At 33.7% G+C, this 24,579-nt stretch overlaps 1 protein-coding gene across 1 annotated transcript in view; it reads right to left on the reverse strand.

Moving 5' to 3' along the window:
• Positions 1-371: 371 nt before the first annotated feature.
• LOC149798463 (uncharacterized) overlaps positions 372-24,579 on the reverse strand; it is a 54,271-nt gene continuing 30,063 nt past the window's right edge. The window contains exons 2-8 of the mRNA XM_089960183.1: positions 16,664-16,822; positions 16,082-16,264; positions 6,966-7,157; positions 6,281-6,511; positions 4,266-4,466; positions 3,278-3,415; positions 372-442 (exon numbers count right to left, since the gene is read on the reverse strand). Coding sequence (XP_089816309.1) covers positions 372-442; positions 3,278-3,415; positions 4,266-4,466; positions 6,281-6,511; positions 6,966-7,157; positions 16,082-16,264; positions 16,664-16,822 — 1,175 coding nt within the window. The remainder of the gene's footprint in view (positions 443-3,277; positions 3,416-4,265; positions 4,467-6,280; positions 6,512-6,965; positions 7,158-16,081; positions 16,265-16,663; positions 16,823-24,579) is intronic.

The following is a 24,579-nucleotide window of genomic DNA, read 5'->3' on the forward strand; positions in this document are numbered from 1 at the left end:
ATTCTTTAACCCAAGCAAACTCCCGCCTTTGTGCTGTCTCGAATGTGTGTTTTCCCTTAGGACTGTCTGAACTGGTTTTATGACAGTATCTGCATGTTAGTTGTTACCGACGTTGGCTGCACGGCAGTTCGTGGGTGTCTTTTTGTGCTCCATGATATGCTTTGTGATGTGTGGGACGGAGTGGCACACTGGAATGCTGTGAATAACTGTGATGACATTCCTCGTACTCCACTTAGCGATTATGGTGTGGTGCCAGCGAGTGGAGGATGGTAGTTATATCCTGCATTGCATGGCATATACGACCACGGCAAACAAAAGAGCTTGGAGTTGCTATTTCTCATCAGCGTACAGTCTATGAAGTCACGTAATGATCAAGTATTGACGATGATTCTATAGAGTACCCGAGCCGTTTTGGTTTGTTTTAATCTGAGAACGTAGCTACCTAGAGAATAACATAGTAGAACACTTTAATATGATTGACAGTACATCTGGCAAAATAGTGGTATCTGGGCGACATCGCCTGCGCTAACGCCTCATAGTTTATGCATTGATGGTAAAGGAGCAAAATCGTTCACAACAAAGGAACGTGCCTGGCATCAAAGGAATATATTCGTCAGCAAAACAACATAATTGGCAAGATGGCATTGGGGTTAATAAAATAGTGGCGTGGATGGAAAGAGTGTGGAGGAGCCACATGATGCTTTCGTTGTAAGAACGTTCATATTGAACTGTGAATGTTTTAATTTTAAACAATACTTCTGGTTACATGAACCGCAGTCATATTTTTATGGAAATTATGTTCGCACGATTGTTAATACTAAACTACGTGAGCTATAGATGACAACGTCCATACTATTTAGTGTATCATAATATCAGAAGGTAACCTTTTACATATATTTATGGGAGTCACTACCTACAGCGTTCGTTATTATGTCTTATTGAAACCCCGTCGATAAACCAGTCCAACTTAACTACATCACCGCCAGAACACTAACGTTTTGTGTAAGTTGGTGAATATGGTATCCGGATTTAAATTATCAATAGTGTTCGTTTTTGTTTGCATTTTTTGTTTTTCATCATAATTTCCATTTTATTGTTGTATTTGTATTTTGTTTCATAGATACAATCATACTTTATTACCATAAACGTTTTACTGACGTAGATAGCGTTTAATGATTTTACCTAATCGATATCAATTTAGTCATATATTTGCTAAACAGGCGCCGTTTGGGTCTCATAATCGTCGGTAACGTCGACTGGGATTAACGTCGCTTCTGTGTTCGTATGGCAATGCCTTTCCTCGCTGGCAGCATGACTGGTTTCAAGTGGTGGCTGCTCTGTCTGGTCAAATTCATTGGCATAGAAACGATTAAAGACCTAGACGTCCCATTTCTCAACCTAAACGTGGCCGTTATACAGAATTACAAACATCAGTGTGTTAATAGTGATATATCATCTCTCAGTCTAAAGAGTTTCAGAACATGTTGTAGTGAATGTCAGTAGAAATACATGAATGCCGTAACTTACGTAATTGACCAGGTCGAGCATGTTTGTATGTTAAGCCTGGGCTGCTTGTTAGCATTATGTTATATTTATGTGTGATGTGAAAGTTGAAAGCCGTTTAGTTCTGCCAATACTAGCTTAAGTTGCTTCCTTGCATGTATCTCTACCATCATGCCACCCACAATTCCTCTACATCGATTACACAGCGACCTGACATTGCACATCACCTTAAATATCCAACACGGCATTGACAACTTTGTAGCGTTCTGTAAAGTTCCTGCATGCCAACTTCAAATTTCAACTTAACAGAGAGTCACGATTATTTTGCAACAAATATTCCACCTGCATTGGTTGTTTTCTACTTTCTCGAACTGATGTCCCTGGCATTATTAAATATTACTCCGTATATGCATACCTTAAACGGGTAAGAATTCCCGATATTTCTTGTGTTGCATACCACCTCCAGAGCTTATGCAATCACTTAGTTTAATGCTGAACTCGTTATTGAGTGAAATATCAACGAGAAAAATGCACTTCTACACTACAGGATAAGTTTGTTTTGCATTGCATTTTGAACGAAACTATATCTCTTTAGAGTTTCTCTCTCCCTCTCTCTCTCTCCCTCTCTCGATTAATCGAGAAAAGGGGCGGGGCGAACAACGTGGATCGACCCATTCACCGTTCCTTGCCGTTTCAAGTTTTATCTCAAATAGACCTGCACCAGGCCCACGCAAGCCCCGGCGAATGCTAACTTTCATGGTGTTAAGAGAACCAGATACCATGGGATCCCTCTGAATAGACAGTAGCTTTCCATTGTTGTTTTAGATAAGATACAGTTCTGGCCCACTGTAATACGTTTTCTCTCATATAAAAGTAGTTATGATGATGTATTACCCTGGACACTATTTAATAGTTCCATATATTTCAATAAACATGTGTAATTCGTAGAAGGAGTAGAAAACATTTTTGAATGTCATGAAATAACCTTATTTCTGACGAAGTCTTTTATATAACTGAATAATAATCTTCATTGTTCAGGTTAATTTAAAAATATAACATTAACTAGTTCTAGGTGTAGATGGGCATAAGAGCATGTGGACGGTAAATAACAAGTAAACCAAAATTACCGTTTAAACGAGTATGTGTGTGTGTATGTATGTTTGTGTCGGTGTGTGTCTGTCGGTGTGTGTCTGTGTGTGTGATCTGGCTTTTTAACGTCATTTCGCATATATATATGCCGTGTGACAGTTTACAGTGATGTCTATCACGGGGGCATCATGCCGCAGACACGTAACAACATATCACACCCAGTCACATTACCATGATACAACGCCGACCAGTCATGACAGTAAGCTCTTAATGCGGAGCGCCAAACGGGAATGTATTACTTCCATTTGTATAAGTCTTTAGTATGACTCGGTCGAGGTTCGAATTCGCGATCTCCCACATCCGAAGCGGATGTCCTAACCACTAGGCAACCGGCGCGGTCTTATATATATATATATATATATATATATATATATATATATATATATATATATATATATATATATATATATATATATATATATATATATATATATATATATAAACACACACACACACATAAGGCCAACGTGAGTGTATACGTGTGTATGTGCGCAAGCGATAATTTTTTTCTCATAAAATTGCTAACATATCCAGAAAATGAATTTAGTGATAGATATTATATTTCAGTGGTATCAAATAAATGGTGTACATAAAGGTAATTTAATGCTGTAAGAAATTCGCTTACGCGTGTCGCACATGATTGTCTGCCAACCCTCTGCACAACCACCTATGTCACAATATCCGGAGAGTTTGTTGCACGGCCGTCCATTGGCACAGTGACCGCATGGTTTAGAGCAGTTGCCGTAGAAGGGAGTCTTACACTCTAAACGAAGAAAACCAAACAAAATCAATCTGCATTCATATTTTCTCAATTCACAAGTTCACGCGTTTTGAAATCACAAATTAATATTAAACTGAACTTTGTCTTCATCTTTTTCTCTCGAAAGCATATCTTTATGACCAAATACCTGTTGTTGAAATAATGTGGAATCATTTATGGTTATGTGAATGTTCATAGTTATAGTGAATGTTAAATGTACGAACACATTATCAGACAATGGCCTGCGTGTAGTATTTATTTTAATAAGGTATGGAATGAAACGCAATGTCTAATGGGTGAGAGCTGATTTGATAGCAACTTTTCTTGTCACTACTGGTTAATTCTTTAATGACGGTACACGCAAATGAAATTCAACTGAGATTCTTCCACACAGTAGACATTAAATCATTTTATCTCAAGTTAATCTCTTTAGCTTTAAATATTATGTAGGTGTCTTCCTATAAATAGTTTGATATGATTAATAACATCATCGTAATCGCTAACATTATCATTATTATCATTGTGAACAGCATTAGCGTTAGTAGTAGAAAAGGAACCATTGTTAATCAAAACAAATATCCTACTAAATCGTGTGCATTGTTGTCTCTTTCTAAAATATATTTGGCTTCTTAAGATGCACGGTTCAATGCAATTTCTTGAAGAAAGGTAGAAACTATATACATGAAAGAAATGCAAGTCGTTTCAACGTCCACATATAAATTGATATTAGGTAGATACCTTAGCATCATTAAAACAGCATTTATCATCATATATTGATCTAAAAGAGAACACAAATGAATAAGCCCCACCCCCAAGACATAAAGAAGTATGAAATGGCTACAAAAACACTAACCTCCAAATACTTGTACTTCACAAAGAGTCAGTATGCGAGATGTCCCATTCAGGTCAATCTTGACAAAGCGAGCCATCTCGTCTTCATCTAGGCTTGGCTCCGTGACCAGGAGGGGTTTGACGTTTTCATCCTGGTAGACTAATTTGAAATTTGTATTGTCTTCCCTGAGCAAAATACGGAAATTCCGGAATCTATATATTACTGAAAGAAAATAGATAAATATAGAAAAGATAACACTTTAACGTGATGCGCTGAAACTATCCTACAATATATCTTTAAACTTAATGTACCTTTTTTCTTAAAAGAACGACCATGTACATTAAAGCAAAATGCAAAATTGTACTTAATGTATAGTTGTTGCCACCTCCTTGCATCTCGACGGACCCAAAATTACGATATTCTGCATCATAATTGGCATCATTTCATAATCGAATGGAATAACACCTTCATGCGGGTTTTTGCTTAATTTTATGGTTAAAATATTAACACTGAAAGTCACAATATCTTTAAAATATAACAATGTTCGAAAGGGCATTATATAAATGTTAGATCATGTGAATGTTTTTTTTTCTTCAAAAATTGCATTCAAATACTGATAGGTGGAAAAGGAACTAAGGTTGTCTTCTGTTTCGCTTTTTTAATGGAGAATAACGGAAATCAACGGAATGTAATTATGAAAGCTCATTATCAACGTTTTCTACTATTCACAGGTTACTATTATAAACAATTCCTTTATAAGTTTTGTACGGGGTAGAGGTGGGGTAGGGACATGTGATCAACACATTTTTTCAAATTGTGCTTTTGAACTGATACTTACTTTAATTTGAGTGATCTAGTTCAGTTACATTGCATGACTGTGTTAAAGGCTTTTCTACTCTCATTGATCAACAGTGCATTAAACGGAAATACTGTTAAGCTTGTCTAGCTCATTTTAGGACGTCAGTCTATTTGACATGAATGTCTATTTTTAGAAGAATCTTTAACAGTTCTAACACCTTTACATTATTTTTGGATCATTCTGTTTCAGTATGCGTGTGTGTATGTCTCTCTCTCTCTCTCTCTCTCTCTCTCTGTGTCTCTATATGTCGCTATCTCTCCGAATAGTATATAAAAATTTATTGCAGATCTGCACTCCATCTAATAGTTGATCAAAGTGATCAATATTTTGCATGACAACTGAAACGTTAAATATTTTTCGTTTCAAGTTTTTCAAAATTAAAAGAAAACAAAAAACATTGTTTTATCATGCATTTTCTTGTCACATGTTATATGTAATATTGTGTCTTTATCGTATAAACAATTGGAGTTTATGGAGTACTAAGTAGCATGGGCCTTAAAATATTTATATTATGTTTAATTGTTGCAGAGAATCAAACAGAGAACTAAGGCAGAACGGTGAAACAATTGCGGAAAATGCTAATAGTTCTAGAGTTCTCAAAACCTGTCAATGTATATGCTATATGTTTTACTAAATTTACCAAGACTCATTAAAACTGAAAATTAATCGAAATTTTAGCTGCTGCTTGAGGAATGTTTTTCTGTGCGAAAACTCAATACGGTAAGCATGTATTATGTGATAGATGTTGCGTATATATCCAATGATTCATAAACAATTTAAAAAAAAAAAACAGTAAAAAGCCGTTTGTTGCTTACAAAACTCTTAACGTAGCGCTAGAGAAGAGTTTACCGCCTTGTATTCAAACTTCTTCCTCCTGTTGCGGGTAATTATTGCGCACACAAGGCGGTATACGACCCTAATCACAAAGGGATTGCTCATGAAGGCACCCGACATTTCTCCTTCCTTGTCATACTACAGCTATTTTCTATATTCGACTTCAGGTTAGGCATAATGAACTTTATTTGGATCCCTGACGTGATTTCTAGATGCGAATACAATAATACAACTATCTTAATGAAGATCGTCATATTACAGCTTGTCTTCTATTATGATTAATAAGATATATTAAACCTACTATAATATAATAAAAAGCTATTATCAAGAAATACATCCTTACGGTCTCTGTTTCCCTCATTGTCTCTGTCGTAAATACGAAACCACTGTATCATCACTGACGTTTCAAGGTCCAGTATCCACCAGGGATCCATGGACACATTTGTATGGGTACAGGCGCTCATTGCCAATGTATAGTTGCCAGACATCCAGTCACCATCAACTGCTCGATAAGAGTAGTATGCTTCAAATGTGCTTGACTGTTTAGTAGGTTTGCCATATGCCAGATTTCTTCCTTTAATAATAATAATAATAATAATAATAATAACCGAAATAAGACGAGACAGGAGAAGGGAAGATTAGTGTTTCAGTATCGTTTATTATAAGTATATCCATTCGTGGCGTTAACTGTAGCGTCAGCAGCAAGAGTAACAGTGATGTCAAGGTAGAAACAATCATATTAGATGGCTCACATTTAAAAATGTAGTGTTCATATTAATCTGTTTCTCAAAACTCAGTATCGTTTTGCCTTTCATGACTTTCAAGAGCTAAGTTCCCTGTCGTTACTTGGAATTGCATACATTTGGCTATACTTTTTTTCATTTTTAGTACTGTAGCTCAAGTTACAAACTTAACATATACAAATCTTTAATGATGAGAGAAGCAGTGAATCAAGAATGTTACTGTATAATCTTAACATTTACAACTGTAGGCCTTCGCCTTTAAAGCTGACGCCCTCAATTTATTACCTGCTAATACTTGTACTTCACACAGAGCTGATCCTGTATTTCGTCCTTGAAATGTAATGTTAATTATCTGTCCATAAAGTGGAAGTCCACACACCACAATATATTTTTCTTTTACCCGTGCATCGAGAGCTGAACTACATGGCTTTGTGCCATTTCTACCGATGACGCTGACATTAAACGATGGCTCTGATACTAAATTTAAAGAAAGCATTGTAAGTACAATTGCTGACATAAATTATTGCTGCATCCAAGAGTTAAATTAAAAATGTGTTCCTGTTCTAAGATTGTTCCAAATTGCGTCCATTTCCATCGCTAATGAACTTTCTTACGAAAACGTCTTTGGTAAGGATTCTAAAACACATGCTAATAATCTTGACTTTTTTTAGTGCAATCAGAATTATGGTTTTAGAAATCTGTTAGGCATGCAGAATGTTACGAATTAGAAAATATAACTTAATTACTTAGTCATAATTAAGCTGTTATTGACATTTACTTGAATTATCACAATAATAAAAAGGAAAGAATAAGATATGCACTGGTAATAAAACAACTAACCAAACTCATTATGCAAAATATTTTAATGCGTATTTTCTCTGTAACTTTCATGTGTACCAGTTACGTAGGCTATTCGTTAAAATATACATGACCTATATTGTATGCAACCATGGTCTATCCTACGTGCAGTCAGTTCTGTTCACGTTGTATTGGTCTTAATTATTCAATAAAAAATATAGAATAGACATAGTAAAGTCACAGACGATTGAGTCACTGAATAAAAATATCGAGCAGATCATATGTAAAGAGACTTAGATTTTGATTCTGTAATGATGTCATGTCATCCTTTTGAATAGGACTCAAAATTTCAAAATGTCATCGACAAAGCTATTTTCATCCATCTGTTGATAATTCCTCTGACGCTATGCAGCTCACTGACAAACAAAAAAGCAATAAAATAGTTCAACATATGAGATAAGTACAGAGTACTCTAGTCAGAACGATAATTATTCCCGAGCGAAGTAACTGCAGCGTACAGGAAAAAACATACATATAATTGTACATTGGCGGCAGCGAATATACAATTTTATAATTAAACACTGCATAGCATGCAGTTATACAATTGACTGGTCAACCATTCATTTTTTTTATCAAATAATTTTTGATAAATTTGAAATCACTTTGATCACCAGAGACCTACATACCTACTTACCTACCTACCCACCTACATACCTACCTACCTACATACATATATACATATAGACCTACATACATACCTACCTACGTGCGTACGTGCGTGCGTGCATGCGTACATACATATATACATACGTACTTGCATACATACATATATACAACCAGACTCAAAGACAAACAGACAACAGAAAGACATATATGCATGCATCCAGGCACATAGACAGACAGGCAGGCACATACATACATATATACGTACATACATACATACATATATACATACATACATACATACATACATACATACATACATATGCACATACATAAATTTCGTTCATGCAAGAACTCAGCGTATTTTTTTATAAACAAGCACATACATTCAAAGTCACGGAGATGACTATCAACAAGAATATGAAAAGTGTACAACCATTCTACCTTATTTGTGTGAAATGTGGTATTGACCATCAGCCCAGTTCAAGTTAAAAAAGAACAAAATATGATCTATTTTTTCCAATCCTTATGCTGGAAGATGAACAATACATTTTCACACTGTCCTATCTACTGACACAAAATCATAATGTCAACATTATTTTTTACATGTTTACTATGTAAGTTGAGGGGCTGGATATAATGGGTCACTAGATCAGTATAATATAGTGCTTCATCGTGTCGCCATATTTAGGATTCGTAAAACTATATATATATATATATATATATATATATATATATATATATATATATATATATATATTTGTTCTGAACTTCAGAAAGTTTAAGAACATTTATTCAGCAGAAGAGATTAATATGAACGGTATTATGTTTCAAATACTTACTAAATATTGCAGTAGTCAATCTTGCATGCACCATTCATGCATTGGGTCACTTTATCTGATTAGTATCTTTTCCTACTCTTGACGTACTTTATATTTTGATATTATATGATTCTCAAAATGTTGGCGACTTAATGCAAAATATCAATGTCTTCTTAATTTTACTCTAGTTCGTTTCATTTTACAATGGATTATCGATATGCTATTGTTGTTACAGTGAAGAATCATCTTTCTAAATTTTGGATTGCATGTGTGCATACCACGGTTATTTTGCAGATCGTTTTACCCTTGCAAAACGTTATGGAAATAAACAAAATCGACAATATTTTAAGGTTTTCTAGAGTGTATTTATTCCATTTTTCACTTTCTCATATAATACAAATAAGTGTTTTGTGTACCCTATCCTCAGTTCCTTATGTCCGTCCGACTGTCACACAATCTTGTGAATTCAACTTCTCTTAGAATCTTTAATTGTCTGCTATGAATTTTGGAGCAAGTTATAATCACCATCTTCCACGTACGGGCAAGCCACGATTACCAAAGTTTGTGTCAAAGTTGTAGCCCTTTGTTAATATTCCTCCACTCATTGCATGGCAGTCTTGTAAAAAAATAACTTTCACATTTTTTTTTTGAGCAAAGTAAAAGATGGTACCTATAACTGTAATATAAATTGCGTATACAATTAAACCTGTCGCTAGCGGTCATTCACGGGGAAAAGCGAATTGGGGTTTGTACATTAGGTGGCGTTATAGATAGATTCACCTTTCAAAATTTGATTTTGAAGAACTACCATCGTTATCGTTATTATTATCAGCAAAAGTATTAGAATTATTATTAACAAGATTGTTGTATATGCAGAGTATGATAAAACCACAATTATTAGTGTATGTTGTTCTCACCTAAATGTACGGTCCACGCAAGATTACTAATCATGCTTGCTTTATTTTGTGTGTGTGTGTGTGTGTGTGTGTGTGTGTGTGTGTCTGTGTGTGTGTGTGATTTGAATTTTTAACGTAGCTTTAACAATTTTTCAGTCATATCACTACGATGTCTGCAGTGTGACAGTTTATAGTGATGTTTAGCACTGGGTTACCATGCCGCAGACATGCGGCATGATGTCCCACCCAGTCACATTATCCTGACACCGGGACGACCAGTCCTAACAATAACCTCATAATGCTGAGTGCCAAGCGAGGCAGCTGTTAGTACCATTTTTGTCTTTGGTATGACTCGGCCGGGGATCGATCCTACGACCTTCCGCATCCAAGGTGGACGCTCTAACCACTAGGCCACCGGAGCGGTTTGCTTTATTGAATCCTATAAATGAAATCGTCACCAACAGAAACATAAACACCATTCTTTGTTTGAGATATTAAAATGTGTCGATTAGTTATTTGATCAACATGCCAAGAACAGGAGAGATCAGCTTTATGAGACGGGTGTAATGAACAAACAATGAAGCCATATGAGTAGTTGTTGGGGACGAAACTGATATACGGCTATCAGTTGTAACCAATTGTTCAAAAGCATCCTTAGAAACACATAATTTAAGTAGGTTATTCACAATCAGGAAGATGTGACATATTTACATCTGTAATAGTGCAATATCTTCAAATCTACAATTATTCATTAACGTTACTTTTCGGAACATCTTTCTCGTCTTTAACGATCTTTGTATCTTTAATGACAATGCCTTACATGTACTATAGGCCAAGTAAATATATTTTTTTTCAGAATAATTTCCTTTGCATAGTTAAAGCTTAATTACACACTTTGCATTTAGCTTCAAATTAAAGAGGCATTTACTCTAAAAACGTTCCTGAAGTTTACAGACGATACCAATGTAGTAATTTTCTAAACGAAGTAGATAGTGCCAAATTATGCTGCTTTGTAGCGGTGTTATTTTGGAGAACGTAAGAATTACCACGTTTGTCCCAAAAGTGGGGAGTTTGAACATTTTAAGTCATTTGCTTGGCTAATGAAGATAATGAAATTATTATTATAGCAATGTCAGTCTGTTGTACCTTTTAAGAGCAGTCAAGAAAAATACCCTTTCAGACAAGAAACTGTAACAAAGTTATATACCGCATTTTCTGCATGCGAGAAAAGAGGAGATAATGTATTGTATTCTGCATTTGTTTCCAATGTCGACCAAGAACCGTTGCAATGTTGTATACCATCTTTTATTGAGAGTTCAACCCTCTAAATTCGTTCTGGTTAATAATTCTACTCAAAGATTGTGAGTATATTTAGCCTATCTGTCACTACCAAAAATATAGTGTCAGATGTAAGGATGAAATATTTGCTTCAAATGTTGTCTAGAGTGATCAGTATAGTAATTTTTCTAGGTATGCTTAGAACGAAGACCTCCAAATCAGTATTATTTAAAACAAATTTGACAGACTGATTGTAGGACCCTTTCTGTATTACATGTATTTGGCATTCATGAAACATCCTTACTGTGGTTCAAGTCCTACTTGGTCAACAGGACACAAATTGTATCTGAAAATGGAATACACTCCAACCCAGTTGATGTATGTTGTGGTGTTCCACAGGGGTCTGTTCTAGGACCTGTTCTCTTTATTCTGCACACTCATTTGCTCTCAAGTGTCATAGATCGTCATCCAGTGTCTCACCAATTGTACGCTGATGACACCCAAATATACAAATCTAGCCACCCAACTGAAGTTGATCCTACCATCCAAGGTGTAGAGAGGTGCATTTCTGATGTGAAATCATGGATGACATGTAACATGCTGCAGATGAATGATGATAAAACTGACGCCATTCTGATCACAGCAGAAAGACTTTGTCACGCACATCCTTTACCTCAAACAATAAATATCAGCAACACCAACATTAAATTCACACAATCAGTACGAAACCAAGGTCTTACTCTGTACAGTACTCTCACATTGCACCAACATGTCATGAACATATGCAAGGCTGCATATCTTGAGCTGAGACGCATCAGCTCAATTGGAAAATATCTTTAAGTTGATGCCACTAAAACACTTGTGTGTTCATTAGTACTTTCAAGACTGGATTATTGTAACTCAATTCTGTCTGGTTCATCTCAAAATCTGCTCCAGAAACTTTAGAAAGTTCAAAACACAGTTGCTCGGATCCTACTTAGAGTACCACGATCAGAGCACACCTCCCCGCTGATCTGTACCCTACACTGGCTATCCATTCGATCCAGAATCAAACATAAAAGTTGTTTTCTGAGCTACGTTTCAGTGTCGGATTCTAGTCCAACATACTTATCCGACATCACCAATGTGTACACTCCAGTAAGATACTTACGCTCCTCTTATGAAAATCGTATACTCGTTATTCCCACTATGTAAACAAAGTCTTATGGAGAACGTTCTTTTGTATACCAGGGCCCATCAACGTGGACTGAATTGCCCACTGAACTTAGACACAAAGACACAGTGATCCCATCTTAGAGTGCTCTTAAAACTCACTTATTTAGACTGCAAGAACAAACTTAAAGACTTAACAATGTTTCCTACCTTAAATATTCTCAGCATGTTTTTAATGTTTTTCCAATTTCATGGTGTTTGTTTTTGTAATCATATCATTCTATATGTTTTTTATGTTATAGATGTTGTCCAATGTTGTAAAGTGCTTAGAGCTTCAAAAGATTAGGCGCTATACAAAGTCCTCATTATTATTATTATTATTATTATTATTATTATTATTATCATTATTATTATTATTATTATTATCATTAGAAAATACCTCATATGTTTCAGCGGATGAAACATTTTGACGAGGTTAATTATTGCATTCTGTTCATTAAGTCATCCGGGACCACTTATGTTCTACAATTTTTCGACCAGTTGATATGTTCCTGAAACTCACAAAAATTTCCACGATACTGGATAACGGTTTTCTTGTTTCGTAATGTCACTATCCTGACAGAATAATTCTCAAACTGAAATAAATGTTTTGTCAATAAGACGAAGATAGTTACGATACTATCTTGGTATGAAATTTATACAAGGACTACTTGCCGATTGATCTGGCATGTAATCGTATTCATCATTGATTTGTCGTGGCCAAAGAAACTAACACATTTTGTAATCTCCATCAATGTTTTAAATGACTTCCAATCTATTATATATAACTGGCATTCACAAATTTAAAGTGGAATGATGACGATATACACGCGGTGGAAGCAGAATGAACGAATTCACGAAGTTGTATCTAATAATAATAAACAACCTTTCCATTGCACACTTCTCTATTTATTACTAAAAGTGAATTCTCATAAACATAGTAGCATGCCAATTAGTACGTTTGCAAAAAAGCAACATCATACTTTTATCACATGAAGGGCCGTACTATTCACTTTCTATATATATATATATATATATATATATATATATATATATATATATATATATATATATATATATATATATATATATATATATATATATATATATATATATATATATATATATATATAATACTAATAATAAGGGTAAACATTAAATAATTTGCATTTGGATGATACGAACGTAATTTGCTTTCGAACTATTCATAATGACATCACATACACGCGCACACACACGTACATATCATCACTTTAGCCACATGCTGCACAAATGTTAGTACAGTGGGTTAATTAAAAACGTATTATTTCAACTCTGAAACAATTCTCGAATCTTTAGCACCTTAGTACAGTTTGGAAATACATAATATTCTGTTTGTTAAAAATGGGTGAACTCAAAGAAGTCATTAAACTCTACTGCATTATTCAAACATAAAAATTGTGCATTGTTCTTTATAAAAATCTAAATGAAAGTCACCTTCCAAATTCTAATGGTTGTCTATTGATGTTCTGAAATTGCAAAGGATATTTCAATGCCAATCCAATACAACTTGCAGATTTCAGTACTTCACATCTTCCAAATATCGTACGTTATCCCCCATTATATGGTACATAAATTAGAACACAAAGTTTGCAAATAATGATCAGACATTATTTTATAGAGATCGTTGTTCAATTGTTAGTTAGATTTGTAATAATTATGTAGCTCAAACCGGAATCATTATCAATTGTTACAGTATTCTTTATCCAACTACGAAGAAGGATCCCATTTTCTAGCAAGCGGTATTAGACATTCATGTTACTAATAATTATGTTGTTGGCCTATGAACCGTCTTCTTTTTCAAAACTGTTCATTGTTTTATACATATGTACACAAATGGCACTCTACAAATTCATGCATACAAAACATAAAAATATCTTTATATCCAACCTTCAGTAGACGTCTATAATTCATTGTGAACACTTTCGATTATGGCAATGTTTTAAAAACCCATAAATTCCCAACCATAATTATATGATGCCGAAACTGTATGATCAGCACGTTTTAAATGACAGTATATCGGTATATTAAATGAAAGAAAAAAAAAAGAATATTTATTAAAGAGCTTATCTATTTTGAATTGGTATCAATATATCATGAACGTATATTATTAAGTATTAACGATGTTTCAATTTTCTATTAATGTAAATATGTATGACAACTTTATCTTTTCTGATTTACGTTCAATTTCCTTAACTCACAGTAACTGGCAAAACTGTTTGACATACGTTTAAGATTTGGAACTTTATCTGAAAGAACAAGCATATCAACCTTATAGAAACGAATATGTTTTCATATATACCATGCAATCATTATCTTATATGTCAATCACTTCTCCATTACGAATATACAAGAGCAAGACATAAATGAGAATGAAACAATACTTTGAGGACACATTACTAAAGCTCGGGTCTTTTCATGTAAGATCATCGCAGCAGCACAAGCATAACATTGTATATGTTTTAGTAAATGAACAACTGAAGTCCAAGATAAACTGATTTATTTCCAATCATAACCTTAAACGACAGGAATCATATTTATAATGTTAACGTTCCACGTAAGGTGACATATACCAAGCTATATTTTTATTCTAAGTCTTGGAGAGCGTCCACTGTTTTATGAAAGAAAATCTATAATTAATCAAGACCAATTGAATGAAGAATCTTAAATCTGATATATATATATACATACATACATACATATATATATATATATATATATATATATATATATATATATATATATATATATATATATATATATTATTTAGAACCTTTAGACAATTTTTTGTTGTTCTAACATCGATGTTCTCAAACCTGTACAATTGTAGATAAGTATACGTACTGCAGCAAACGGTGTTCAGGAAATAGCAATGGTAGTTGTTTTGAAATTGATCAGAAAATCGGGGAAAACATTGAAGCAATTACAGGAAAAGAAAATAAGAAAGGAGTAGTTAGCCTTGCTCATTAACGAAAACGTCTAATGATGTTGTGTCACTGAATAATTATAATCGTAAAGTTCCATGAATTGTTATAAGCTCAAAAAATATATTTAGTCCTTAGATCACAGCCATACACACCAAAGGTTAAAACACTGCAGATGGATACATATTAATATAATATATAATGTATATTAGTATTGGACACAACAATACATTTACATCGTAATGCATCATGATTTGTGTGCGCGATCGTAGTCTTCACAGTTCTTGCCCACAAAACATGGTGTACGGGGAGGAATCCTACTAAATCGAGCATGTGAGCAATAGTATTGGTCGCTGAGTGAGAGAACTAGTCAACATTGATTTTGCACTGTTTTACTCGAACATTATTAATTAAATGTTTACGTGTTGTAGATGGCAAATGTTAAATTGCTTTAAAATATTCAAACCTAATATAATTACAAACGCTACGTATTATTAAATATCCCCGATCTTCATAAATGATAAAACTCGTAACTCTATGGAAGGAGTTATTCATAAAGGTCACAGGTAATCATAAAACTGGTTGCCAAACAGACTTTTTTGGATGCAGAATATACTACAAGCAGAACAATCTTTGTGTTTTCTCGTGTAAATAAAGCTAATGCAATATTGAAGGTTTACATAAACATTCAGAACTGCAAGTCATATTCCAATGAATGTAATATCAGCACATGCTAATCAATAATTTAAATTTACGAAATATGATAAATGAGAGTAATTTTATGAATGTACCTGTCTTAATAAATACAAGATGCACCTCTGTGATTCGCATTTTCCGTTTCAAATCAAGTACACAATGTCCAACATCTCTGTTGATACTTGTGGGATTAGCACATGTAGAGCTTTTGCCGTCTACAATGGTATGTTCATCTTGCCAGTAATTGCTTTGAACCGATGCATTGTAAGCGGTGTTAACTGAAAAGGCACAATAGAAAAGTCTTACTCAACGTTGTAGTGTGACTTCCGTGAGGTCAGATGCATTACAAGTGTTCTTTTCTAATCTACACTTACATTCACGACCACAAGGATTACGATGCGAATTAATAGTTAAGGGACATTTGTGCAAATGTTAAAGGAAAATAATGATTTCGTGTACTATTTATTCTGCCATAATTATAATACGTTAAGAAAAACACGATGAAAAAGTGCGGTTTCTTCAGGCGGCAATTATAAAAGGATTTATCTATTGAGTGAATGCAAAAGCCACGCCAGACTTAAAATCATACTAATATGTAATCATATTGTGTGTGGAGTCCCCGTAATGGTTGCACATTGCTGTCATAGTTACCTGAACAAAAAATGGTTTACACTTACCATACTGGCACCCGGATCCCATCCAACCAGGATCACATTCCATGTTATCAGGACATTCACCAGTATTCATGTCACACTGTTGTCCGCTACAGTGGCACAGGTATTCACAAGAGGAACCAAAACGGGCAAGATTATGAGGCCCTCTAGAACAGGAATAAGCTGAAAAGTGTACACGTATGTTAATAAGTAAAGAAATGACAACAAATGGCTCTATGGAAATACTCGACTGAACACTCTGGAATACTGCAAGGTATTTCTACTATAAAATGCTATTATAGAACTTTGTAATCAATGGATAATCAAGACAAACTGTATTGCCTACATTAGGATTCATAAGTTAATTACTTGCAAGGTGATTCCTACAAGAGGAATAAATTTAACCAACTTATGTAATAATACATGAAAAATGTAATTGAAAACAGTTGTCATAAACATATGAAAAGTGAAGTGAGTTCTCCTCGTTTGCCTTGATTTGTGACGTGTTAAAGAACTCGCTATTACCAGCAGTGAAAAATAGTGTCCCTGAAGAGGATCACATAACGTTTTACAACGACTTAGAGACAAATTCACAGTAAACGTCTAACAATGATAGACAAATACAGAGCCGACTTCAGCTGATTCGTTGTTGTCATCTGGGAATCGACTCCAAGACAATGGCATGCATGAATTCAACCCACCTCGTCTACTAACAATTTATTCGCAAGCTCAACTAATAAAACCAATACATTCACTGCACGAAATTGGTCATTTATTAAACTTTGTGATGCAGCATAACTTTGCATAAAGCTGAGTTAGACTATATGCCAGTGCATAAAGTTGAAACAACAAACATAATGTTGAAAATAATGGTGAATAAATTCCCAAAATGTTAGTGTATCAGAAATGTAATATTTTGTCAGTCACTGGATAAGGTGTTATTGGAAATCATTATACATATCGTAGATTACAATATATCATAATTGCAACGTGCATATAGAATGTGACGGGCAATGGCCAATTTGAATACTGTCAAAAGCTCTTACTTTTGAAACCGGGTGGTTTTGTTGATGACAGTTTACAGTTAAAAACGAAAACTAACCTGTAGCTAAAATTGGTATTATGTAAGTTATGAACAAAAGACCTGTTTGGAATATATATATATATATATATATATATATATATATATATATATATATATATATATATATATATATATATATATATATATATATATATATAGATAGATAGATAGATAGATAGATAGATAGATAGATAGATAGATAGATAGATAGATAGATAGATAGATAGTAATAACAGTATGGAGATGCATAGTCGACAACGGCTTCAACACTAAATATGTACCTATAAATGTCTTCCTTGGTCGCATGGAACATGAGGGTATAGATAAACAAACAATGAAGGTAGTTTAAAGATGAAATAAAATTAAGATTTCAATTGCAGTTTGATCAGATCTCTGTAAACGTAATTATCTCTTATCAATATTTCAAATTCATATACTAAGGCCCGAACATACTCGTGTATATTATTATATTATATGTTGTTTAAGCATTCAAAGTGCCTTACTTGTCTTAGTAGGAAAGTTAGTCAGGCCAGAACAGTTTTCCTAATAGGATTTGGTTTTGGTCAGGTTTTGTATAATTTAAAGTTCTGAACACAAACCCCAAATCGTGCTTGGTTTTTAATTGTCTTTTTTTTTCTCCGAGCAATGTTGGAATCCAAAACGTGTTGTTAACATCTCAATTTTCGTATCACTATTATTTTAATATGTGCCTAAGTTCAATCATATTCGGAATATATAACAAGAAAATAAAAATGGGAAACAAAATTAGTTTTTAAGTTGTGTGTAAGTTTATAATTTATTCTAAATATTATTCTTAGTTTATGTTCCTCGTAATGTCTTCTTGTTTAAATTCAGAAACACCAACACGGAACAAACGGTGACGTGTGTATACCAATTTATTTTTTGGCATGATAAAGTATTATAGAAAGAATAATAGAGACATAGATCGGTATTATTGAATTTCCGTGTATTCACTTTAGTGACAAAGTTGCAGGCGGGCTTCTTTTATGCTACTGAAACGTTTCTGTTGTATAAAGGTAATTTAGTTTTGATATAAACAGATAAGGTCAAATTGACACAATGATTCCGTGAATGATTTGACGTTATGGCTGAACACACTAACTTGAAATGTTCCACTTTGCACGTGTAAGGGTGGACTGCGTGTTTCATTCAAGCATAAATAAATGTCATAGATTTGTCAAAGTAATATCTGAAAAATATATGTACATGTATATGATGCATAATTGATGAACGTATACTTAATATATGTGGGAACTATCATAGCTTTTACTTCGGTGAATTACATATGGCTCATCTGTGTTGACAATTTTAATCTCATATTACGATATAAGAATATCCATTCCAAGTAACGTGTGATAAAATGCCCGTGTGAAACAAGTGCCGCAAACATTATGTCTAATGAAAGAAGACCCAGCCCGTACATCACAATTATATTCCTACTTACTTGGTAGGCTGGCTATGCACCTATTAACAATATACTAATGTCATTCAGTTCCGATAGATGAGGTCATATCTATATATATACAGATAGAGAGAGGTGTAGATTCAGCAAAATAGAAATATTATTCATTACTTTATTGAATATAATATTTCCTCAGCTACAACGTTTGACTCTTATTTTCCCAGTCGATTTCCGAATTTCAGTGAGTTTCAAAATATTTTTGTAACATTCCTTTATTACAACGTTTACTTGGCTATAGTTTTTGATTTGTATGGTTCATCTGAAAAATAATTCATTTATAACGTTTGGATCACTCTGAAAGTTCCGATAAACAATAGAGGTTGTAAAAATGACAACATACCTATGGTAACAAAGCTTGATAATCATACCTCATTGATAATCAGCAATTAGCAAATGCCTAACAAAGTTCTCCGTTAGAAAAGGCGTATACATGATCGGTATGTCTAAATCACGTGGTGCTGGTTCAGTGCAGTTCAAGAAAACATGCTACCGTATTGTGCATGTTTTGACAAAATAATTTTTTAAATGCACTTTATCTTATGTTCTATACCTGTGTGTCGATTAATTGGGTACAGCTTGAAGTAAATCTCTCTTGTCTTCATTTTAAGTTCTGACTGTTGTGAAAATGGCTGAAAATTACTACTGGTTTAAGTGATGCAGCAACAACAAAAGAAGTTGCTATTAAATAATATGTAAACAAACACATGATAGTTTGGAAGATAATAATTTGAAACATCAAGAGAACACAAGTAGAAAACACGGTCCATTCTAAACAAATAAATGAACTTTTAACGAAGAAAATGTTCATGAACAGATTGACGATACTAGGAAAAGAATTTGGATATAGATAATTTCTTCAGACATATATCATAATTCTTTAATGGTATTCTAACAGTATAATCCATGGGAAAAAGAACAACATAAACACGTAACATTCAAATATACTTGTAAACGATAAAACAAAGGACAAACAATGAACTTAATCATGAAAGAACATCATGCAAACAATAAATACTCGGAAGCCTACGGAACTTTTATGTCTTACCAGTAACAATTTCATGAAGATCTAAGCAAAGAAGGTACACGAAATGGAAAGAGAGTTAAAAGAAAACAGGTGGTTTGAACATTAAAATTCCACCTTAAATAACAAGGTGATTGCTAACACTAATACATTGTAACAATAGCAGATGTCGATGCTCTGCACTTCAAATTTCAATGAAAGTTTACTAATTTCTTATTTTGCTTGAAAGCTGTAAACAAAGTACATGCTCAGGAAATTTTATTAGAGTCACAAACAATTTTTGATTTTATTCTAGGAGTAAAATGATTGGTTTGTATCAAGGTCATACTGGGAGTACGTGATTTTCGATATAAATAGCATCTATTTCGCAATTCTGGATTTTCAGAAATTGGGCATTATTTAGATTTAATAGAGATGTTTAGAGAGATATTTCTGTTTGGGGCTTCTACCTTGGACACTGGAAAAGTGTTTGCTTGTGACCAGTATGAATTTACATTTTAGTGTTTATTCAAAGTATTTGGATTCTAAAAGATTAATTTCTTTTCCTGGAAATATTTTGAGTGCTCATACAGAATTCATTGACACACACATTTCTTCAAAATTTTACTCGGAATTCAAGCACCGGAATATAATTTTCTGTGGTTCACAAAGAACTGTTAACACATCAGCGCCATACTGACTACAGTGTACGTCATCGCCTTCCATTTTGGATTTTTCGTCGGGATTCGAACTTTCATTCATTAGAATATTTAATTTAATTTGTAGGATTTCTAAAACTTAGCTCTTGGATTATTCTTGGATTATTTCTGGATTTGATTTCTTAAAACCGTAAATTCTTATTTTTTTCACTTTTACAGTGTTTGTCCAGGTAAATAAATTATTTGTTAGATTTTTTAAAGCTTGTTATTTTCATTCTTTCTTTTGTTACTATTTATTACGGCCTATGCACTTAACATAAGATAATGCTAACGAGATAGGATTAAAATGCTTTTTCCAAAGCAGCCAATCAGCGCATACCTGGGCGGTATTGAACCCGACACATGAATTACATGTCCGACGCTCTCCGATTCATCTAGAGCGGATTCCTTTGTTTTGGGTGTTTATCGTCTATTTTACCGTATAGTTACCTCTTTGCACAAGCTTTGACATCCATTACGTGCAAAACAGGTGTACTTTAAATTAGGTACGTGTTGGATCGATGATTAGGTTTCTATCTGTACCGTAAAAATGCTTTAATGATCAAAGCTCAGTTAAAAAGGAGCTTTTACATAGATCCACAGAATATTGCACGTGTATCAATTAATGAAAGAAGGAAAGGAGAAACGATAACACGGCTGCCATCTTTTCCGTACGACTGACAAAATTACAGTGCTACTGTCTGATTGCTGTGTTTGTTCGTACGTTACAGACAATCGTTTACGATGGCTTTGTACAACTCACATTTACTTCGGTCGTACGTATTGAAAAACCTTACATTTTACCTTCTTGTCAAACTGCTTCCATTATGCATGATAAATTCTTATTAATCATTTCCACGTGACAATTGTCCATACACAAATGACATCTCAGCCACTTGCCATCCCATTTATCAACCACCAGAGAAATGATAGCATTTAATGAAGAAATGATGATGTGTTAGTTCCCCTGCGCGATTTATTTTTCGCGCCCAACTAAAGTAAATGCTGAAAGCAATGAGCTGTTTGTAACCTCGAATCTTCGTAATACCTGAGTCTAGGATATATATATATATATATATATATATATATATATATATATATATATATATATATATATATATATATATATATATATATATATATATATATATATATATATATATATATATATATATATATATATATATATATGTATATGTATATGTATATGTATATATATATATATATATATATATATATATATATATATATATATATATATATATATATATATATATATATATATATATAATATATATACATATTACAGAGAGAAAGAGATACACACGCGTACCTACATGAATGCATACTTAATTATATCTATTTGGGATTTAACGCCAATGATCAGAGTATGCAAAGCTATACATGGCGGCCAGTATAGCCCGTGGAGGACGAACTCGGGAAACCCTAGTCGTGGAAAGCTCAATACAAGTTTTCTCCTAGACACGCATTGGCCGAGCCCGGGACTCGAACCACGCGGACGTACGTGAGATGACAGTGATCAGTAAAGGTGGGTGCTTTAGGACGCTCGGCCTTCCAGGTTAAATAAATAAATATATATATATATATATATATATATATATATATATATATATATATATATATATATATATAGATATATAAGCAAGAAAGAGAAAGAAAAAGAGGGAGGTGCGTGTATAACTGCATGAAAATCATAGGTTACTAGCCGTTGTAGATACGTGTGCTAGCTTTAGATGGGTAAGTTTACATTGTAGCATTGATTAAGAGTTAATTTAATAGCAACATATTAGGGATGCTATTAATAGAGTAACTGTGAAAATGCATATTAAGGACATTGATAGAAAAGCTGATAATGGTCTAGGTAACCAAGTACATTTCGTTTCCCGATGCTTTGTCAAGTTCAATCATGAGCGCTGAAAGCACAGTTATGCACTTACCTTGCCCGTAACACATTTGTAAGATGAGGATGAGAAATAATAATGTCCTACCCATTTTCTATACTTATTATCTCTTCAGCATTTCATGTTGTAACGTTGTTGTACCCTAAAATCCTTTGCCGGGACAGTTACGTTGATAAGAATAAGCTCATATGAAATCCCTCTGTTATCCGACTAGGAAGAAAAAATATACAGCACGTATTATGGTGATATCTGTTTCTTTAAAAGGATATATGTTACTCACTGGGGGTCTATCCATGAAAATATTTCATTCATTCATTCATTCATTCATTCATTCATTCATTCATTTATTCATTCATTATTCATTCATTCATTCATTCATTCATTCAGTTGTATGCCTATGAATGCATTTATCCACACGACAAAGCATATTTAAGTTCTCCGGGACAAATTTTACTACCATGCAAAAGCATCGGCATCTTAATCTGAAGAGAACGATCATAATTGACAATGTTGAATGCAATTTTTTAATTCTTACAGCCACTATATATATACAAGTTACACCCGCTATATACAATACCGGACATAGCCTCACAGAACACTGTGTACATTTTTAACCTGAAGAAAAATAGCCCAGTATGACAAACCAGTTTATAAACATGTTTATGTGTTTTGTCTACCTGAACTGAAACACGACCCTAGAGTCCTTCATATGCAGTTATTGACATATCCAAGAAATATGTAAGGCCTAGAACAAACTGGAAAGGTCATGCTAGGATAAATAACTCATAGTCTTTGAAACAATCCCCCGTTTCTTGTCTCGTTTACTAGAAAGAGAATCCATTGTTCTCTTTTTCGACTTGTAAATGCTAACGTTGCACACTGGTGCAGCTTACACCCCATAATGGACTCTATGCTCCATAATGCTGACTCATACAGTGAGAAACTCTGTCAAAACAAGGTTTAAAGTGATAAATTCGGCGTAGTTTTAACGTATTTTTAATATTGGTGCTTATTTTTAATGATATCAAACAGGAAACAAATATACCTTTTATTCCACTGAGACCATAACAGTTTACGCGAACTAGATGTTTAGTACATGTTTGAAAAATTTGCTATGGAAACAGATATATATGAGCATATTTATGAAGGAAATATTGAATAAATAGCACTACAAAGAAAATAAAAATTGTGCTGTTGTAAGAGGGAATTGGCATCGTACTATAAATGACACACACTCTTGTACGCAAAATAAATTAGGACAAATAAAATAAAATATTATTTTATTGGTAAGTAACGACTATATATTGATTAGGGGTTTGCTATTATAGGATGAAGTACACTCGATCTTACAAAGTAATAGCCACATTATCTTCGAGAAAATAATTCGTACAAATCAGTCTCTGCATGCAAAGCACAGACTTGTCTAACATTTCTCACTTTACAAATGCTGTAGCAGTATATTGCAATACAGTGTCAAAACAAGAATGAATTCGGTGCCTCACAATACTGCATTTCGTAATTCTTGGGAGAGAGACACTTAGTCAACTATATACACGAAATCATAGAGCATTGAAGTCATTCTTCTTTCAACACAGTTTAGCAATATGCAACTGCTGTGCTTAAATGTCAAGAAACAGAACATTCAGGTATGTTGCATTAGAAGAAACATGCATCACAGCAACGTTTTCGTATCATCAAAGCATAATTACCGAAAAGATATTGATCAGTTGTAGCGCCACAATAAGAAAAGGTA

This window comes from Sinohyriopsis cumingii, chromosome 6 (assembly GCF_028554795.1).
Source record: "Sinohyriopsis cumingii isolate HCF-2022 chromosome 6, ASM2855479v2, whole genome shotgun sequence".
Classification (NCBI taxonomy): Eukaryota; Metazoa; Mollusca; class Bivalvia; order Unionida; family Unionidae; genus Sinohyriopsis; species Sinohyriopsis cumingii.